General features: G+C 39.4%; 1 protein-coding gene across 8 annotated transcripts in view; it reads right to left on the minus strand.

Annotated features, from left to right (window-relative positions):
* Nucleotides 1–34: 34 nt before the first annotated feature.
* Phc3 (polyhomeotic homolog 3) overlaps nt 35–17,192 on the minus strand; it is a 75,350-nt gene continuing 58,192 nt past the window's right edge. For 4 of the 8 annotated variants that reach the window (XM_041659321.1, XM_041659319.1, XM_041659316.1 and 1 more), the window contains 3 exons: nt 15,596–15,710; nt 13,078–13,532; nt 35–9,300 (listed from right to left, as the gene is read on the minus strand). In XM_041659321.1, the coding sequence (XP_041515255.1) occupies nt 9,146–9,300; nt 13,078–13,532; nt 15,596–15,710 (725 nt within the window). In that variant the 3' untranslated portion in view covers nt 35–9,145. Of the gene's footprint in view, nt 9,301–13,077; nt 13,533–15,595; nt 15,711–17,192 lie in introns of those variants that run through there. The other 4 variants (XM_041659323.1, XM_041659322.1, XM_041659320.1 and 1 more) reach the window with 2 other exon arrangements.

Genomic DNA, 17,192 nt, shown 5'->3' on the forward strand with positions numbered 1-17,192 from the left:
TCTGTAGACCAGGCTGGTCTCGTATTTTTTATATTAGCTCGTTTTAAATATAGCTAAGATATTATAAATATTCATGGAAAGTTTCAGCTGTTCAGCTTATGGAACTGGGATCCATAGGAGCTCTTGCCATAACATACCAATTGCATGTTCATTTATGTCAGATCATAATCATGTTAGCAACATAGACTATAAAAAGCCTCAGACTCTTATTTAGGGCTAGATGATTCTGTCTTTTAGGGTAACTCCACACATTGTATAAATGCCAATGACACCTTCCCCAGAAGTGGCAATCACATATTCCCAAACCTCCTGGGCACAACTCCTCATCACTTCCAATCTTCTGGGAAAACAACCCCTAAAGAGAAGCAATGTAAGTCAGAATAAGCTGAACTCATATTATGAATTAAGCTACATAGATATGTTGGCTGCTCTTTAGAAACACCATGTGTTTCAAGAACCACTCCTAGCATTTCTAACATGAGTGGCTTAGAGGCTGGGGCTAGACTCACTAGGAAGAGTGCTTACAGCACACACAAAGTTTATGTATGCTGTAGTGTAGTAGTGTGTGCCTGCAATACCTGGGGAGCTGTAAGCAGGAAGACAAGAAATTCAAGGTCATCCTTATAACCTTGATGTCAGCCTGGGCCACAAGAGATTTTTTAGTCTCTCTCCCACCAAGCAAGATGTTTTAACAAGTACTTGTGACCTGCGTTTGATACTTAAGAAATCAAACATTCCAGACAACACTTTGTGATGCAAACCTAACCTGAGTCATTCTAAGAAAAAGGGCACAGGCTGGGTGATGGTGGCACATGCCTTTAATCCAAGCACTCAGGAAGTAGAAGTGGGCAAATCTCTTGAGTTCAAGGCCAGCCTGGTCTACAGAGCAAGTTCCAGGACAGGCTCCAAAGCTACACAGAGAAGCCTTGTTTCAAAAAACCAAAACTAAATAAAAGCGCTAGCACAATGAGGTGGTGAAATAAACTAGGAGGCAATCACTGGGATGTCACGTTTCATTTGTTAGTGCAGAGGAAATGCCAGCTGCCTATAACCTGAGCTTTTATTATCCCAATTTATGGCTCCTATTTTCAGATATAAAACCTCGGTGAATGGCTGACCTGATTTAAGTCATATACTCATCTGTGACGCTTGACGCTGGGGACTGAACCCAGGGCAGCAGACATGCTCCTGTGATGGTGCACTGAGCTCAGCTGGCCTTGTAGTTCGTGGTGCACGCTTTCCTCGCCATGTTTGTCTCCGCCTTCCAATGGCCATAACTTGAGAATAAAACATACTTAGCTATATTGAACTTAATGTATACTTTTAGTAGATTATATGCTAGGAAATGTATAACCAGTTCAGCCCTCCATTAAGGTTCCCATATCTCAAAATCTTAAAGAAGTAAAAATACAATAACCAGTCAGGTTTTTATTTGTAAAGAACTGAAGTTACAACTGGTCTACAATATATTATTGTAATATAAACAACATAAATATCCTGTAGGCCCACCACTAACTTCCACCCAGACCCACTCAAAGCCTTGTTACAATACTCTATGTGAAAGTGTGCAGGTAACAAAGGTGCAATCCAAGCAAGTTTAAGCAGCAGAGTATAAGGTGCTTCCATTAGCAGTTAACATCGCCAGCAAACATCTGATGCTCCGTTTTACTCACTGAATAGACATACGAACAGGAAGTCTAAAATTCATACACATGCGACTTAATATGAAAGTGCTTTCTCTTTTCTTAAAAAAATACATCAAATGAACAGTTTTTACATAGATAATGGTGTGCTCTTATAATGCAAAATTAACTTCATTTTCAGGTTATACATTGTAAAACTGTAGCTATGAACACCAGTCTAGGAAGTCTATGCTAAGGTGCTACAACTATGTCATTTTCTGTGAGGACTTTAATACAACATCCCATGTAAGACACATCCATAAAACCTTAATATTTGCTTTCTCTAAGATTAAAACACATTTTCTTTCCCCGTTGGTGGTGCTTTTTTCCTTGATGAATCATCTTTTGAGATTTTATTATGAAACTTTGATTATAGAACAATGGGAAGAATCAAAAGTAAGATTATTTTTTTAAAATGTGCTTAAAAGGTTAAAAAGTAGTTAATCACAGCAACTTGCCCCTGTGGAACAAATCTGAAGCAGTAAAGAGAACATTCTACCTGAATCAAGAGGCTGGAGTCCTTTCCTACTGTCAGCATCCGCTCCTGTGCACACTGTCTGCAACACACAACCTGCATTCCTAGCACAATCCTGCACTTTCTAAGAACGTCTCAATTTTGGGAAAAAACAAAACAAAACAAAACAATAAGACACATCTTTTGAATAAGGTGATTAGCAGTCCATCAATGTGAGAAATCACACACAAAATTACAATTTCTGTATTCTTGGCTGAAGTATGAAGTTCCAAGAATACATCTACAAAATCAGTGTTAATGCTACAGAGATCTAAATAGCATGGGATATTTTACGATTTAGGTATACTTTAAAGAACTTAAAACACTTTAAGAGTAACCAGCATCACAGAACAATTTAAAGGCCAGATTACTGGGCTATTTAGATTAGTATGCCTTAAAAAAAAAAGAAAATCTGTTCGAATGCATCCATTATATATAGTCATCTAACACTTTACTTGGACATTTTCCCATCTTAAAAAGCTACAGCTATGATACATAAAAGTTTTTAAAATATATTTTTATATCTTTATAAAGAATGTTAGTATCATCAAATGATATTAGTATTTAAAGAAAAAATTACAACCTGATTCACAGAATCCCAGAGTTACAAGAGAATTTACCCAATTATAACTGATTGTGACTCCATCTCTACTCCCCAAACACTTGCCAGCGCAGCAGGACCTGCGTTATTACCAGTCCTGTGTGTCATGATGCAGTGCATCCCTCCTCTGACTGACAGCAGCACACACCACAGTCAACACTGGAGAAACAGCAGCAGCCTGTTCTAGCCTCCTCTCAGATGTTTCTGTTTTGGAAAACTGCTCTTATCAATACTGGATCTAAAGATGTCTAAGATTCCACATCAGCTTCTCATCTGCCACACGCCATGCCCAGGACTAGTCTGACACTGCCTGTCACAGCCCTCACAGCGGTCACGGCAGGTGTTCTCACTGTTGTCGACAGATGTGCAGTATGAGAGGGGTGATATGACTGGACCCCTCGGTTGTTAATAACCCCAGTTCCCAGGCAACAGGGCATTAACTGGGAGTAAGTACATATATGCTTAAGCAGCAGTGAGGTTGTCTGGGAAGACTGGATTTGTTACTTTGTTTTTTAGTCGTATGTGCTGCACACAGCGAAGTGTCCAGTAGTGACAAATGGATGAACAGGTGCAGTCACCTGTGGTAATCCCAATTATGGAGCTCAGGACTAGTTTTAGAGCTGGGGGAGGATATTTCTTCAGTAATTACTTAAGCCAAAAATCAACAGTGCAGGAATCACACTGCACATTCAAATGAGATTACAAACCAAGCTAATTTGCCATCTGGAGCAATCCCAAGCTCACAGCCACAGTGTTTCATCTCCATCAGCAGGGCAATGCAGCTAGTGGATTTATGTTACTCACTACTAAAGAAAAATAGCAATTTTGCTCATTTTTTAGTACTACCAAAACACTTAACACAGGTACTAAGTACATGAACTTTAAACACTGTACATATTTAGTTTACTTGAGGCAAGACTACAAACGTCCCTTCTACAGTGGGTTCCTGTTTGTTTCAATGATGTAATCTCCACGCCTTTTCACCACTGTCAGAGAAAAGTCCACAAAGCAGTTAACACTGACGTACTCCATTAAGCCAATAGGGACTATGACATCTAAGATGACGACTGGTGTTGATTTAGACAGTATAAAAGGACTTAATACATCCCTCTTATATTTCATAAAGTTATGCCATGCTAGCATGTTTTAAATTTATACTGATTGTTTCAAAATTAAAATTCATTCATTACATACCGTCTTTAAAATTTTTCTTTCTACAGATTCATACCCAATACTAGGAATATCACAGAGAGCAGTAGGTGTACACTTGAAAAGCAACAGAAAGACCTCTGCCTAAATATAAGGTGTTAGAATCTCATTTTGTACCTAACATTTTACTTTAATTGCATTTTTAAATAAAACACAATGTCCACAAGCTACCAAAAGGGAAAAAAAATAAAATCACCATGGAAATAATTTCCCGTAACGATGGCACTTGCCAGAGAGTGTGGACACACATGGGACTCTGACTTAGGGAAGCTGGGACCACTTCACAACAGAGGGCAGGACCTGCTAATATTTTACTCTGGAACATGATGGTAGTAACTGTTTTTCAATTGGTACCTTGTAACTTTCAAAAATAAAAAGAAAAATTTCTCTTAGTATAATTTCAAAGTAGCTTGAACTCTAGAACTAATACGCACAACTTATAAGGTCTTAATATTTTAGGTAACTTTTTAAAAAAGCTAATGTCACTTTCAACATTTTAAATTGAAGAAACAGCTTTTATTTCAACTATAAACTATAGGGTAATGCATTTTATAATCTTCTAACACAGAGAATTTAAGCTATATGATTCAATAGGTTAAAATTAAATATTAGTAACATATTTACTATTTCTAACACTTATTTTTACTCATCTAAACTGAAAACTAATCTTTGAGATGAAACAAAATATTCTAAATGGACTGATAAGATATCAATACTGGTGGCTGTGAGTTAAACAGTTCATGTCATGAACACAGGCAGGCTTGTGCTTACTGGGACCCAGTCAGGGGAAAGAGCCAGTCACTGATCCTCAGACTGAGACACAAACTGCCTTACAGTGCCCTGAAGACTGTGTCAACTGTGATATCCAATGTGGAAACTCCTCTAATTTCTGTCTACTCACAACAACTTCTAAGTTCTGACAGATACTCTCTTTCCCCCTCTTACTAGTTATCCTTAGAAATTCAGGACTACTCACTTGGGTACCAGTGGTACCAGTAACATCAGCTCACCTCAGAGCAGGGTCAGGTGATAAGAGAAAGAACTCATTTGATTAAAGGCAAATCTTGACATTTAAAACCACCAGGGCTAGGTTTGGCATGGTGGCACAGACCTGCACTCCAGCACTTGAAAGAAGGCCAGAGGATCACAATTCCAGGTTAGTAAAGGCAATCAAGCAGAAAGCACAGGATGTAAGCTCAGAGGTGGAGTGTGAAGCCCTGACCGCAGACCCTAGTACCAGCAAACAGAACAACTAACACACTGTAAGACCTTCACATTGCTACAGTGGGAGTCCAACCACCCAGCACCATGGGTCTTTCTAAGCTGCTAATGACCACCATCATGTTAAATGTCTTCATTTAGCTAGCCATGTCATCTTCCTGTCAGCTCCCAACCACAAAAAAAAAAAAAATGGGTCCAAGGTCCAACTAGTCACACAGTTAGATGTACGGTGCACAAGAAACATACCTAGGAAATGATTTGCATAGATGGACAAACCTTTCATTGAAATACAACTGGTATGGTTATAAAGGTCTAGCCCGTTACAAAATCCTGAAGATTTCCAAGCAGGATACTACCCAGCCCCAAGCCAAGAACTAATAAGAAAGCTCTATGCAGCTTATTTGGGGTAGGATTGGGGGCAAAAGGGGCTTAGTGAAGGAAATGAGGTGAAGCCATTCCATGCCACTAATGATACCAGTTGGCAGCAAGTGTTGCCGGCATCACAAAGGATGAAAGTCTTCAAACTGCAACATACAGCCTCTCAGGCTGAAAACACGTCTGAAATGTGTTAACAGTATTACCAGTCAGAGTTCACACAATGACAGCAGCTGCAAGATCAGCTTCATTCACATGCATCAGTAATAATTTATTCTAAAATCACACATACACATGAAATCAAAGCCTAAAATCACATGACTCTATCTCTTCCCTACCTCTCTGGTTCAGGATCGTACTGAGTCCCTTAAAGCATGGCTCTGAGTTCTGAGGCACACGACTAAACAAACTTGTAAGAAACTGTGTCCTGTGCAAGACGTCAATCCAAGACTCGTAAACAGATCTGTGACTAACAATTTTGCACTTATTATATGAAGATTGACTATGTAAAAAATTATTCAAAAGCATGGTTCAATACAAACAACAAAAAGAGGAAAGCAGCAGGATTCCTAAAACACACACAAAAAAAACCCACTTCTATTTATTTAGGTAACCCAAAAAGTGCAGAAACGTGTTCAATGCTGCAATAATGGAACTAACACAAGTGGGAAGTCCCACTTGCCTCTTAGCCACTCTCTATCTAGCTCATTCACCGCCATCTCTCTTCTCTTTTCTGCATCTCTCCTCCCAGGTGAAGCTTTAACCTGGATGTCACAATTAGAACTCCACACAAATGGAAGTGAATGTAACCATCGCAGATCCCTGCCCTCAAAGCTGTCACGAAGACAGCATTCCTCTGCTGTGCTGATTTATAATGAAGCTGTGTAGCTGTGCCCTGCACACGTCTACACAAAGCTTGTAAGTACTGTCATATAAAGTAACTTTTACAACCCAGCTGTTTGTTTCCCTAAGAACATAGAACTTAAAACAAATAAAATGTGAAAGGTATGTCCCATGGTGGAAAGGGGTTTAAAGTAAGGAAATGCAAACTCGAGTAGCAAAAATAGGATGAACCCATATTCCCCTCTGCTTGTCATTTTTTTTTTCCTCCAGGAAAGTTCTTAAAGCACTTAGTAATACAACAGGGAATGAAACTGGCATTCTTCCTATCTATGTCCTACTGAACAGTCTAGTGCTCAGGAGAGAGAGGGACATACATATTATTAAAGCTTTCAAATTAGGATGATTAAATTAAAGAAATACCTGCAGCAATGGGAGAACTACCAAATGACAGCAAATAAGCCATTTCTTAATAAAACAACCCACTTATAGGGGAAAAAAGTGTATTTTCTTGTTGAATTTAAGTGCGGACAACAGAAGATCTGGACTACATCTAAGATTAAGGACAAGAAGGCATTCTCCAGCAGAAACTCTTCTTGTACGCTGCTTAGGGATACTTAAAGGCAGTGCTAGGCCCAGGGGCTTCTCATAAGCACACAGTGGGCTGGTTCTAGTAGAACTGTAGAGTTAATACCTTAAATGTTATATATATAAGCATTTGCAAGAGGGGAAGCATTATTGCTGGAGGTCTATACTGGACAATCAACTCTGTATTAACTGTGGATTACTACAATCCAGTTTTAATTCCAGAGGAAATCTACCTTTGTGCCTCCTTCATATAGTAGCAATCTCTGAGTGCTGCTTAGTCTATGTTTAGGAGGATGAGGGGAAAATCTATGACAACTCCCATGACGACTCATTACTACTAATAAATGAGATGGACTGGAGAGTACCTACCTTTCTAGAAACGTTAATAACAAAATGTGATGCAAAGAAATATGTAACAGAGACTATACTACTGTAGGTTTGAAACATGAGCCTCCTGCTACTTTCACATTCTGAGTCTACACAGGACTACAGTGAACACCTCTTCAACTACTACGTTAACAGTCCCACAAAGCATACATTCAAACAAGAGGCATCTAAAGATTAAAAAAATTACCCACTATATTTTTGTATAAAAATAACCAACATTTTCTAATGTACACAAACACAAAAGATAAATATTTGTGATACCTTTGTGACATCTGTTAGTCTTCTACTGGCTCAACAGAGTCTCTGGAAAAAGCAGTGAAGATGAGTAAGCTTAGACTCTGCTGTCTCTTACGTCTGTGGCCAGGATTTGTGAGCCGCTCCTTTAACTGTTGAGATTTCTCGATGATGTAGTAAAGATCTTCTGATGCCCAGCACTTAAGGCTCTCAGAGCACCCACAGAAATTTCTGTCTTAACATCCTAACTCTACAAAAAATAACTGCTGAGTGAACACTCGATTAAGAGAAATCACTTTCAATGCTTTATGGGAAGAATCCAGGCAGGGTCGCTCCGAGAGCACACGGACGGGTCACACCCCACTGCCAACCCTCCCAGGCATGACTCACCAGTACAGGGCAACAGTCAGGAAAAGGTGACCAGTGCCGTACACCCATCAGTCACATGTTCTGTAAATTACGCTAATCTTGTAGACCAGTTTTACGGATTTTCTTCCCTTTTCTAGTATACAGTTAAAGTGTAAAAAAAAAAAAAAATACTTCAGCAGAACATTAATGCCATCTGAATAATACTTCGCTATACAGGTACTCCTTATCAGACCTTATCTTTAAAGTATGCTCCCTGCACGTGAAAAAGACCAACACGCGGCACTCCTTGCGCACCAGCTTCTGAACCTTGGCACTACTGGCATCTCTAACAGGTCACTCTTGGTAATAGTCCTGTGCACTGAAGAGCTTTCAGCAACACCTCTGGCTGCCACTACCACCTCCTCGATTCCTGTAACAGCCACAGGCTGTGGTAACCAGAATGTGTCTAGAGATTGCCAAATGCCCCCTGGAGGACAAAAAGAGACCTCTCCACTGAGAACTATTGCTCTTAATGTACAAAACCAAGAGGAAAACTGTCAGTCATGCCGATCTGGGTGAAGTCTAGAATACAGACATTTGTGACCTCCATAAATACTGCTTATGCAAGAACACAATCCTGTTTTAAAGACAAAGCATTTGTCAGGAAGATATGTTTTTTAAACATACTGATACTTCATTGCATTCGATTCTGTCAATGGGCTCCTAAATTACCTTATAACTCTATGATAACCTTTGGAAAACTAACAGGGTAGAAAAATGTATAAGAAAACAGAATCAAAGGAGGGGGGGTGTAAATCAATTATTTTTAAAAGGCTTCTTTTATACTAATGATAAACATTACCTTTAAAAAATTATCTAGTATAACATGTTTCTTTGAAAAATATGGGCCTCTGTAACAAGTCTTTCAGTGTTGTATGTAACTGGTAAAATTAACTTTACCAATGTTGGCTAATTATGAAAATGTATGATGAGTTAGGGTATCTGAAGAGAAATGTCGGCACTGCAAGTGGCGGTCCCAAAGTGCTTGGCCTTCCATCATCAGTCTGATATTCTCAGCCAAATGAGGCTTTACCATTACCATTAAGAGGGATAAAACTGATATTACATCAACGTCCTGAGTTCCTGTTAAGAGTCCTTCAGAGAGTTGATGCGTGCACAAATCTTCAGGGCTGGGCCCAGCTTGATGTTCATTGCACTCATGAGATGGTCTTCTTTTAGCAAGAGCAGGGCCTGTCCATCAATCTCTTGTGCCCTGAACTCATCTGCAACATCCTGGCAGCCTGGAATTCCAGGAGAAGAAGGTTAGAGTTACACACAATTAGACGGAGCTCCTAACAGTGACAATTGTTCTGTCCCTGGGTCTGAGAGTTTGCAACAGAAGCTAATAAACCATTGTCTTGGTAAGCCTGGGCTTTATCCTTGAAGAAGTCAAAACCAAGGAAAGTTTACTTGGAAATCTTGCTTTTAAAAACAGTGCAGAAATAATAACAATAGGTAAGAGCAATCAGTCAATACATTGCATTTCCCATGCAAAAATGACTTCATTCTGAGGCTTTACACCTCATGGGCTCATCTTCCCAAAAGATAACTTCACATATAGGCAGAGAGGAATAAAATGTTATGCCATAAATAATAATCTGGAAATATTTTCTCAAATGTCAGATTAAACTTCCATGACCACCCAAACCTTCTTTGAATTCACATGACTCCAAGTGTGTCTAAAATATTTGTATTGCTCCCTCAGAAGAGAACAAACCCCCCAGTATTACATATTACAGGACTGCTGACAAACACCATACTGTTCAACTCGTAATGTCAACTTCAAAGCTTAACATCACTCAACTCATTTCTACTCATTTTTCTGTTAGCCTGTAGGCTGGTCTTGAACTTACCTTGTTTTCCTACATACATGCATGGATTACAGGAACGTGCCTTAGCCCCCATCTGTTTTTTAGAACCCAGATCCCTGAGAATGGCAGGCGAGTGCTCTACCTCTTAACACGTCACCACACCCCTTAGCACTCTTCACCTTAACTTTTTGGTAAAAATAAAACAGTGCAAAGCAAGCTGTCTCTGAGATCATGAGATCTTACCTGGCAATCTTCTACCAAGCAAGCAGTGCAAAGCCTCAACCTAAAGTAGGCTCTTACTATCTAAACCCCACTATTCTATGGCCTACCAAAATACCCAATCATTCCTATCATAGGAAAGAGACCTTTAAGCTCAGTAATGAACTAAAAAGCCCAAAGAGAAGAGAATGCAAAAACATGAAAGCTTCCTTACAAACAGTGAAAGTATAAAGTTAGCTTAAGAACAAGACCTAACAGCTATACGGCCTTTCTGTATTCAAATCAGTATTCCAAGGGGGAATCACGGAAACAGATGATTAGAAAATAAAATGATTAATTTGCACCTTGGAATACAACACTTTGCTAGGATGATTCTCCTTTCCATTGTGAATGTCATCATCGAGCTTGTAAGATGACAAGGTCTACCCACAGACACAGGAGCACCCCCAAAGCACTACAGTGCAGCAGACATCTACGTAAGGATGGATGAAGAAATGACTGACTGGAAAAACGTCACCCACTGTGGAGAGCTGTCTGTGGAGTAACATGCTTCACGCATGTGTTCACGTGGCCATCATTTTCCTCAGTGTCCCTACTGGCTGTTATTTCTTCCTTTACTGCATCTTATAGAGCATCTAGCTTTTCATTTCTCTATTTTGGTAATTTCTCAGACTTTCAAAAAATTTATATTTCAAAGTCCTGTATATGATTTGTATGGTTTTGCCCAAGTACCACACATATAGATGAAACGGGATTACTCACCATAGAAAAGCCCCTTTTTCTTTTCCCAGAGGTAGCTCTCAACAAAACTGACTAATCTTGCATCTAGTTGTGACTTCATCCTTCTTTTATGGAAGAACTAAGGTTCTTCTCTCCAGTCTTATTTATAAGAACCAGGGAAGGAAAGAGAGAGAGAGGATAGGCTTACTTAGATTCAGAAATGAGGAGTAAAAGAGAGGGGACCACAAAAGCTGCACTGGGAAGAGAAATAAAAAGCTCCTGAGAGGAAGTACTCAGCATGCTCTTCTTCCTCTTGACTGGGGTTCCTTTACAGATGTCAGTTTGTAGGTAGACAGTAAAGGCGCTAGCAAAATAATTTTAAAGTGTATTGGAAACAGCATGATTAAATAATATGTGTTACCATTTTTAGATCCCAATTTTCTCAAGCCAACCACAAAAAGTATCATTAGCACAGAAATGAAAAAAATATAAAGTGACTTATAGAAAGGAGACAAGCACACATCTAGAAACTCACTGAGGAAAAACAAGATGGTTTTTTAAGTATTCAAGATAGTCAGAGTAAAAGTTCTGTGAGAGCCCAACACCCTGAGGCCAAGCACTGAGTACATTACACACAAAGGAGGCACCTCGTGACCGAGTAAACAGCTCTAGGTAACACACTGGCCCTGCTCGTGTCCCACCTGAATTTTCCAGTGTCCACAATCAATTCTCCCACTTTGAAATCTAAATCAAAACATTCTATGCACAAACTGACCTCACTAAAGTTGCAGGAAAGACACCAAGTGCCAGTCAATACTGCTGTATAAACATGTCCACTCAATACTGCTGTATAAACATGTCCCCAAAGACATATACAGAAAGAGTTATACTTTAAAAAAAAAATTCCTACTTTACATTCCTAAAGAGAAATCCAATCTATGGATTCACAGATCAGCATAGAACAGTCTTTCCAAAAGGGCAGTTCACTAAAGGACAGTACAGAAGATAGCCTGCAACTGGTTAACCAGAAGGGCTCTGTGCCCACAAGTTCATGGTACTTCTCACCCTAACAGCTCTGAGACTGAATCTCCTACCTGGGTGCTTTAACATAGACCCACTGAGTACTTAATAACACGATAACACACAAAAATAACAGAAACCCAGGAGTGAAAATACAGGGGCCCTGACTACAAGGAAGCTCATCCTATCTGGAAAGAAAATGTAAGACATCACAAAATGTATACGCTTGTTCCCACTATAAGAAAAGCTTGTAAAAATACTCAGGAAAAGGAAACAGCCTGAAGGAGCTCAGAAAGATATTTATAAATGCCAGAGAGGCAGAAAGCGAAACACATTTTCCTAGTGTAAGATTTACCCTAAGCTACTCTAAGATAAACTTTTGGAAAGGCAGTAACTGACTGCACAAATAGGATTATTTGGTTGGTTAAAGCAATTCATAAATACTCCCATTTCATCAGCAAGGAAGGGAGGGAGGGAGGACGGCCTAAATAGAACCAATCAACGCTGTCTCTTCTTAATGATATGTAATGATATTAAATGCAAATGAACTCAGTAAAACAAGAAAGTCTAGCCGGGTGGTAGTGGGGCACGCCTTTCATCCCAGCACTCGGGAGGCAGAGACAGACAGATGGATCTCTGAGAGTTCGAGGCCAGCTTGGCCTATAGAGTGAGTTCTAGAACAGCCAGAGCTACACAGTGAAACCCTGTCTCAAAAACCCAAAAGAGGGGGAGGGGAAGCTGAAGCTAGTGGGTAAGTATCAGAGAGCAGGCAGACATAAGAAGTTACCCTCAGCATTAGAACGGATGTCACGTTTTTACAAAGGAATCAAGTTTGTCCTACTCTACAGTGTGAATTAGCTTTCAAAAATATATGCACGTCTTTCTTGTTTCAGTTTCTAAAAGAATCGGCTGAGGAAATGAAAAGGAAAATGATTAGAAAATAGACAAGCAGAAGGGGAGAAGTGTCTGATTCACTCTCCTGCCCTCAGAGATCAGGACAGAGAAGAGAGCACCTTACTATTCACCGACTGGGCACCAGAGCAATGGCAGGACTAGTCAGTCCGTTTTTCACTCATTTGGGGGCATGAAGGAGTGTCCTCATTCTGAGGATAGGTAAGAGGGAGCAGGTCACATTTCAATAGCAAATGCACAGTTTCTCTAGCCTTGAATGCCAAAGCTGTGGATGGACATAATGTCACTTTCCTGTGAAGGCACAAGGAAAGCATCCAGGCTAAGGGAGTCACATACCAGGCAAAGAATGGATGAAGGCCCAGACATCATCGACTGTCCATATAGAGGGCTCTGTCTGTGAAACTGGAAGCAAGTCACTGTTCTCAGGCATTTTCCTCATCCTCACATCACGCAGCTCGCGTTCTCTTTCCCGCTCACTCTGCCTGCGCAGACGAGTTGTCATGGCAGAAGGCACAGAATCCTCATGAGAAGCCAAGTCTTCTTCTGCAGATGGATAAGTAATTGGAAGCTGGAAAATGCAGTAAAGTAAAATACAGCATTGCACTTCCCTTGCATTTCTGAAAAGGACATTGTACATTGAAGCAAGCTTTCTACAGACCTGCCTAAGGATATGTTCTCTTGCTGTTCCTTCAGGGCCACTTGGACGACGGCCCCGATGCCCAAGACTTTGATTATCAGGCTTACGATTCCAACGACTAAGTGCAAATTTTTTAGAACAGCTAACATTGTACCTAAGAAATTCAAGAAAGAAAAATCAAGCAAAATATGGAACAACCAATTTAGAATCTAACTGTAATTTTAAAGTACAATTGTGACATAGAAAGTACTAGACAATTATTAAGGACTATAATATCTCACAAAGTACAGCTATCTTATTGAATGGATTAATTTAACCTACAGGTCAAAAATAGCCTCTGTGTATATTATAAAATATCTCTCAACATAATACTGGATACCTATAACAAGGTAATGGTATTTTCTCCTGATTATAGAAAAATAATGAAAAACCTGCAAAATGCAGAAGATAACTTGCAACATAGCAAGAAAATTCATGGTTCCAGAAGAGATACTTTGTAATAAATATTTCCAGAGCTTATTTAAACTATTTGACAAGTAATATATTTGGAGTTTTGCTTTGTCTTTTGCTTTTAATGTATATGCAGGTACTAGAGTACATTATGTATGCAGACATATCTACACATGTGGACACTAGGGTTTGGTTCTTAGCACACAATGAAAGACCACAACTGCCTGAACCCCCAAGTCTAGGGGCTCCAATGCCCTCTTCTGGCTTCTCTATCAGGCACACACAAAGTGCACATATATTTTTAGAGGCAAAATACACATATTAATTTTGTTACTGATAACTATTCTAGAATAATATATGTAATTTTGTTTACCTATGTTTTATGAAAATATCAGAGATGGAAGTAAGGAAAACTCTGAGAAATAATAGACTATTTGTTCTCTAAAGATGCAAATGTCCCTGAGAGCCACTGAAATAACTGAAGAAGTCCTGCTGTGTTCCTATGGGTTTATCTGTGGGCTCAGCAAAGTGACGTTCTGATATAACTAACATATCAGGTGACAAAACTTACTACTGAAGAAAGGAGAGAACTAGTCTTGTGCCTGGCAATTAATCCTTATATATTTAGCTCTCCAAGAATGACAGCCAAGCACTTCCCTGACCTGACTCTTCCTCTCTTCCTTGCTCTGTCAGCCAGGCTTCACTGTGCTAGGGTCCCTGACTGAAAGAGGTTCATATGAAGTAGTCCCTGTCTGGGAAAGGGAGTGGCAGACAGTGTTAAATATCCTGGTATACTTCTAAACATCCAAGAGGTTCAGAATACCCTGAAAGACAGACCATTTCACAATTTGTAAGTGGTTTTGACCAGCAACAGAAATTTGCTGTTCTTTCATGTGTTTCATGCAAAGTGAAATTCAAGTTAGAGCATAAATCCTACATAATCTTATAGACTTACTACTAATCATGAATAAACATTTGAGTAATGAACTGAAGCAATGAGTCCACTTTTGATAGAAATTTACTTTTATTATTCTCACTAAAGGTAGTTCTGTGACAAGTATACAAAATGGTATGGTCAAACAAGAAAATCACTGACTTCTTAAGAGAATATAAATTTCAAAATAATTAACCTAAGCATACCCCCCAGGTCTTCCAAAAGAGCATCTGGTATTTGTAGCTGCTAAGCCATCTCTCCAGGCCCCGTATTAATCTTTATAGACTAGTGTTCTATCTGGTATGGTGGTACATTGCTATGACCTGTATTAATCTTTACAGACCAGGGTTCTATCTGGGATGGTGGTACATGGCTATGATCCCAGCACTTGGGAAGCAGAAACAGGAGGGCCATAGAACGTTGGAAACCAGCCTGGTCTATACAGTCAATTCAGGTCAGCCAGGGCTATAATACAAGACCCTACATAAAAAAATTAATTTCAAAATTAATTAGTAATTAATTAGTTATGATTTTTAAAACACAAAAATTAATATTCTATCATATACTTACATATGCTATAGGAGAGATTCTCCAAAGCATATCCTTGTACCAGATGACTGATGCTTCATGAGTATTCACTATGAAACTGCATTATTAGTACATAAAATTTACTTAGTAAATTCTAGTAACGAGACACAGAGTAAGTGGCTGCTGACCTAACCTTCCCCGTTGTTACCATAGCTAATTCCTACCAAAGCTCATCTATAACCACGTCTTGACGTTTTTGCAAAAGTTACTGGTTCTCATAAACAAATCCAAGAACACCAACATACCTTTTGGCACATGACATGGTACAGAATCGTTTTGACCGTAAAAATTCATTAGGATATCCCATTTTTCCACAGAATTCACACTTAAGCAATTCACTATCCATTTCTTCTAATGTCTCTAAAAAAAGAAGGGAAAAGCCAAAACTCTGAGTGGTCAAAATTTCTTTCAGCCTCTAATTTTAGTTACACAACATTGTCAGATCAAGATTTCTTCACCTTCTTTGGATCCAGAGCTACTCTGGCTGGGCTCCTACTAATTCCTTGTTTCTACATAAGAATGATGTTTTTTTTTTCTATACAATAAATTCATCTATACAAATAAGCATAGGCTAGTTTTGCTAAGAATTCAGCATGTCTAGAATGTACAAACAGCAATGTATGAGTTACAAACACTGAGAAATGAAATGAGGGCCATGTACTCATGGTCCACTAGAAAGAAACAATTTCAAAAGGCAGAATGTGACATATGAATTTGGTGACAGCAGAGAAACCCTTTAAATTCCTATGGAGAGGAGACTGGTTTCAAAATGGAGACACTTCTGTATGTTTGATTTTAGTAAGACATATAAAATATTATGTGCTGCCGGGCGGTGGTGGCGCACTCCTGTAATCCCAGCACTTGGGAGGCAGAGACAGGCGGATCTCTGTGAGTTCGAGGCCAGCCTGGTCTACCAAGGGAGTTCCAGGACAGGCTCCAAAGCTACAGAGAAACCCTGTCTCGAAAAAAAAAAAAAAAAAAGTAAAATATTATGTGCAGTGTATGACTAATTTTATAAAGATATACTGTCAATTTATAAAACAGTTCCTTTTAGTATTAAATAAAATTAATTCTGCTTTTAAAATCTCAAACAGTGTCATAATGTCCAACTACTGGTGCATTTTCTAGGGTGCTCCCTGCTGAGTAAGAATGCTAGTCCTAACCCCAACCCCAACCTTTTTAAAACCCTCTCCTTCACTATTACCTCTTCCTTCAGGCACCTAAAGTAAACAGCTCAATCTTCATGACCTTTCCCAAAGAGCTGAAGTAACTATTACATGGATGTCTGCTCCACTTCACAGTTTCCACGTAAGGACTAAGAGTACTGGGGCTGAGAGATGGCTTCTCTTCCAGAGATCCTGAGTTGAATTCCCAGCACCCACATAGTGGCTCACACTCATCTACAAGGGATCTGATGCCCTCTTCTGGTGTACATGAAGACAGAGCACTCACACATAAAAGTGGGAATACGTTTCATATTGTGATACTAATATGGGATCTTGAGGTGCACAAGAAAGGAAAGGTTAAAGTTTAAAAGTGTTTGCATTAACTGTACTGATTTTTTTGTCAACCAGAAGGAACTCAAATGGGGAATCACCTCCAGCAGTTGGCCTATGGGCATGTCTTTGGAGCTTTTTTTTTTTTTAAATAAAAGATTGAGGTGGGCCAACAGTGGGCAGTGCCACTCCTGGGTTTTGTACAAATCAGCAAGCTGAGCAAGTCAGTAAGCAGTGTTCCTTCATGGTTTCTGATTCAGGTCCTGCCTCGGCTTCCTTTGATAATGGGCTGAAATAACCCTTCCCCTGCCAAGCTGGCTTTGGCCAAGGTTATCACAGTAGCAGA

Source organism: Microtus oregoni, unplaced genomic scaffold (genome assembly GCF_018167655.1).
Source record: "Microtus oregoni isolate MIOR12 unplaced genomic scaffold, Mior012 000010F_ref0000083, whole genome shotgun sequence".
Lineage (NCBI taxonomy): Eukaryota > Metazoa > Chordata > Mammalia > Rodentia > Cricetidae > Microtus > Microtus oregoni.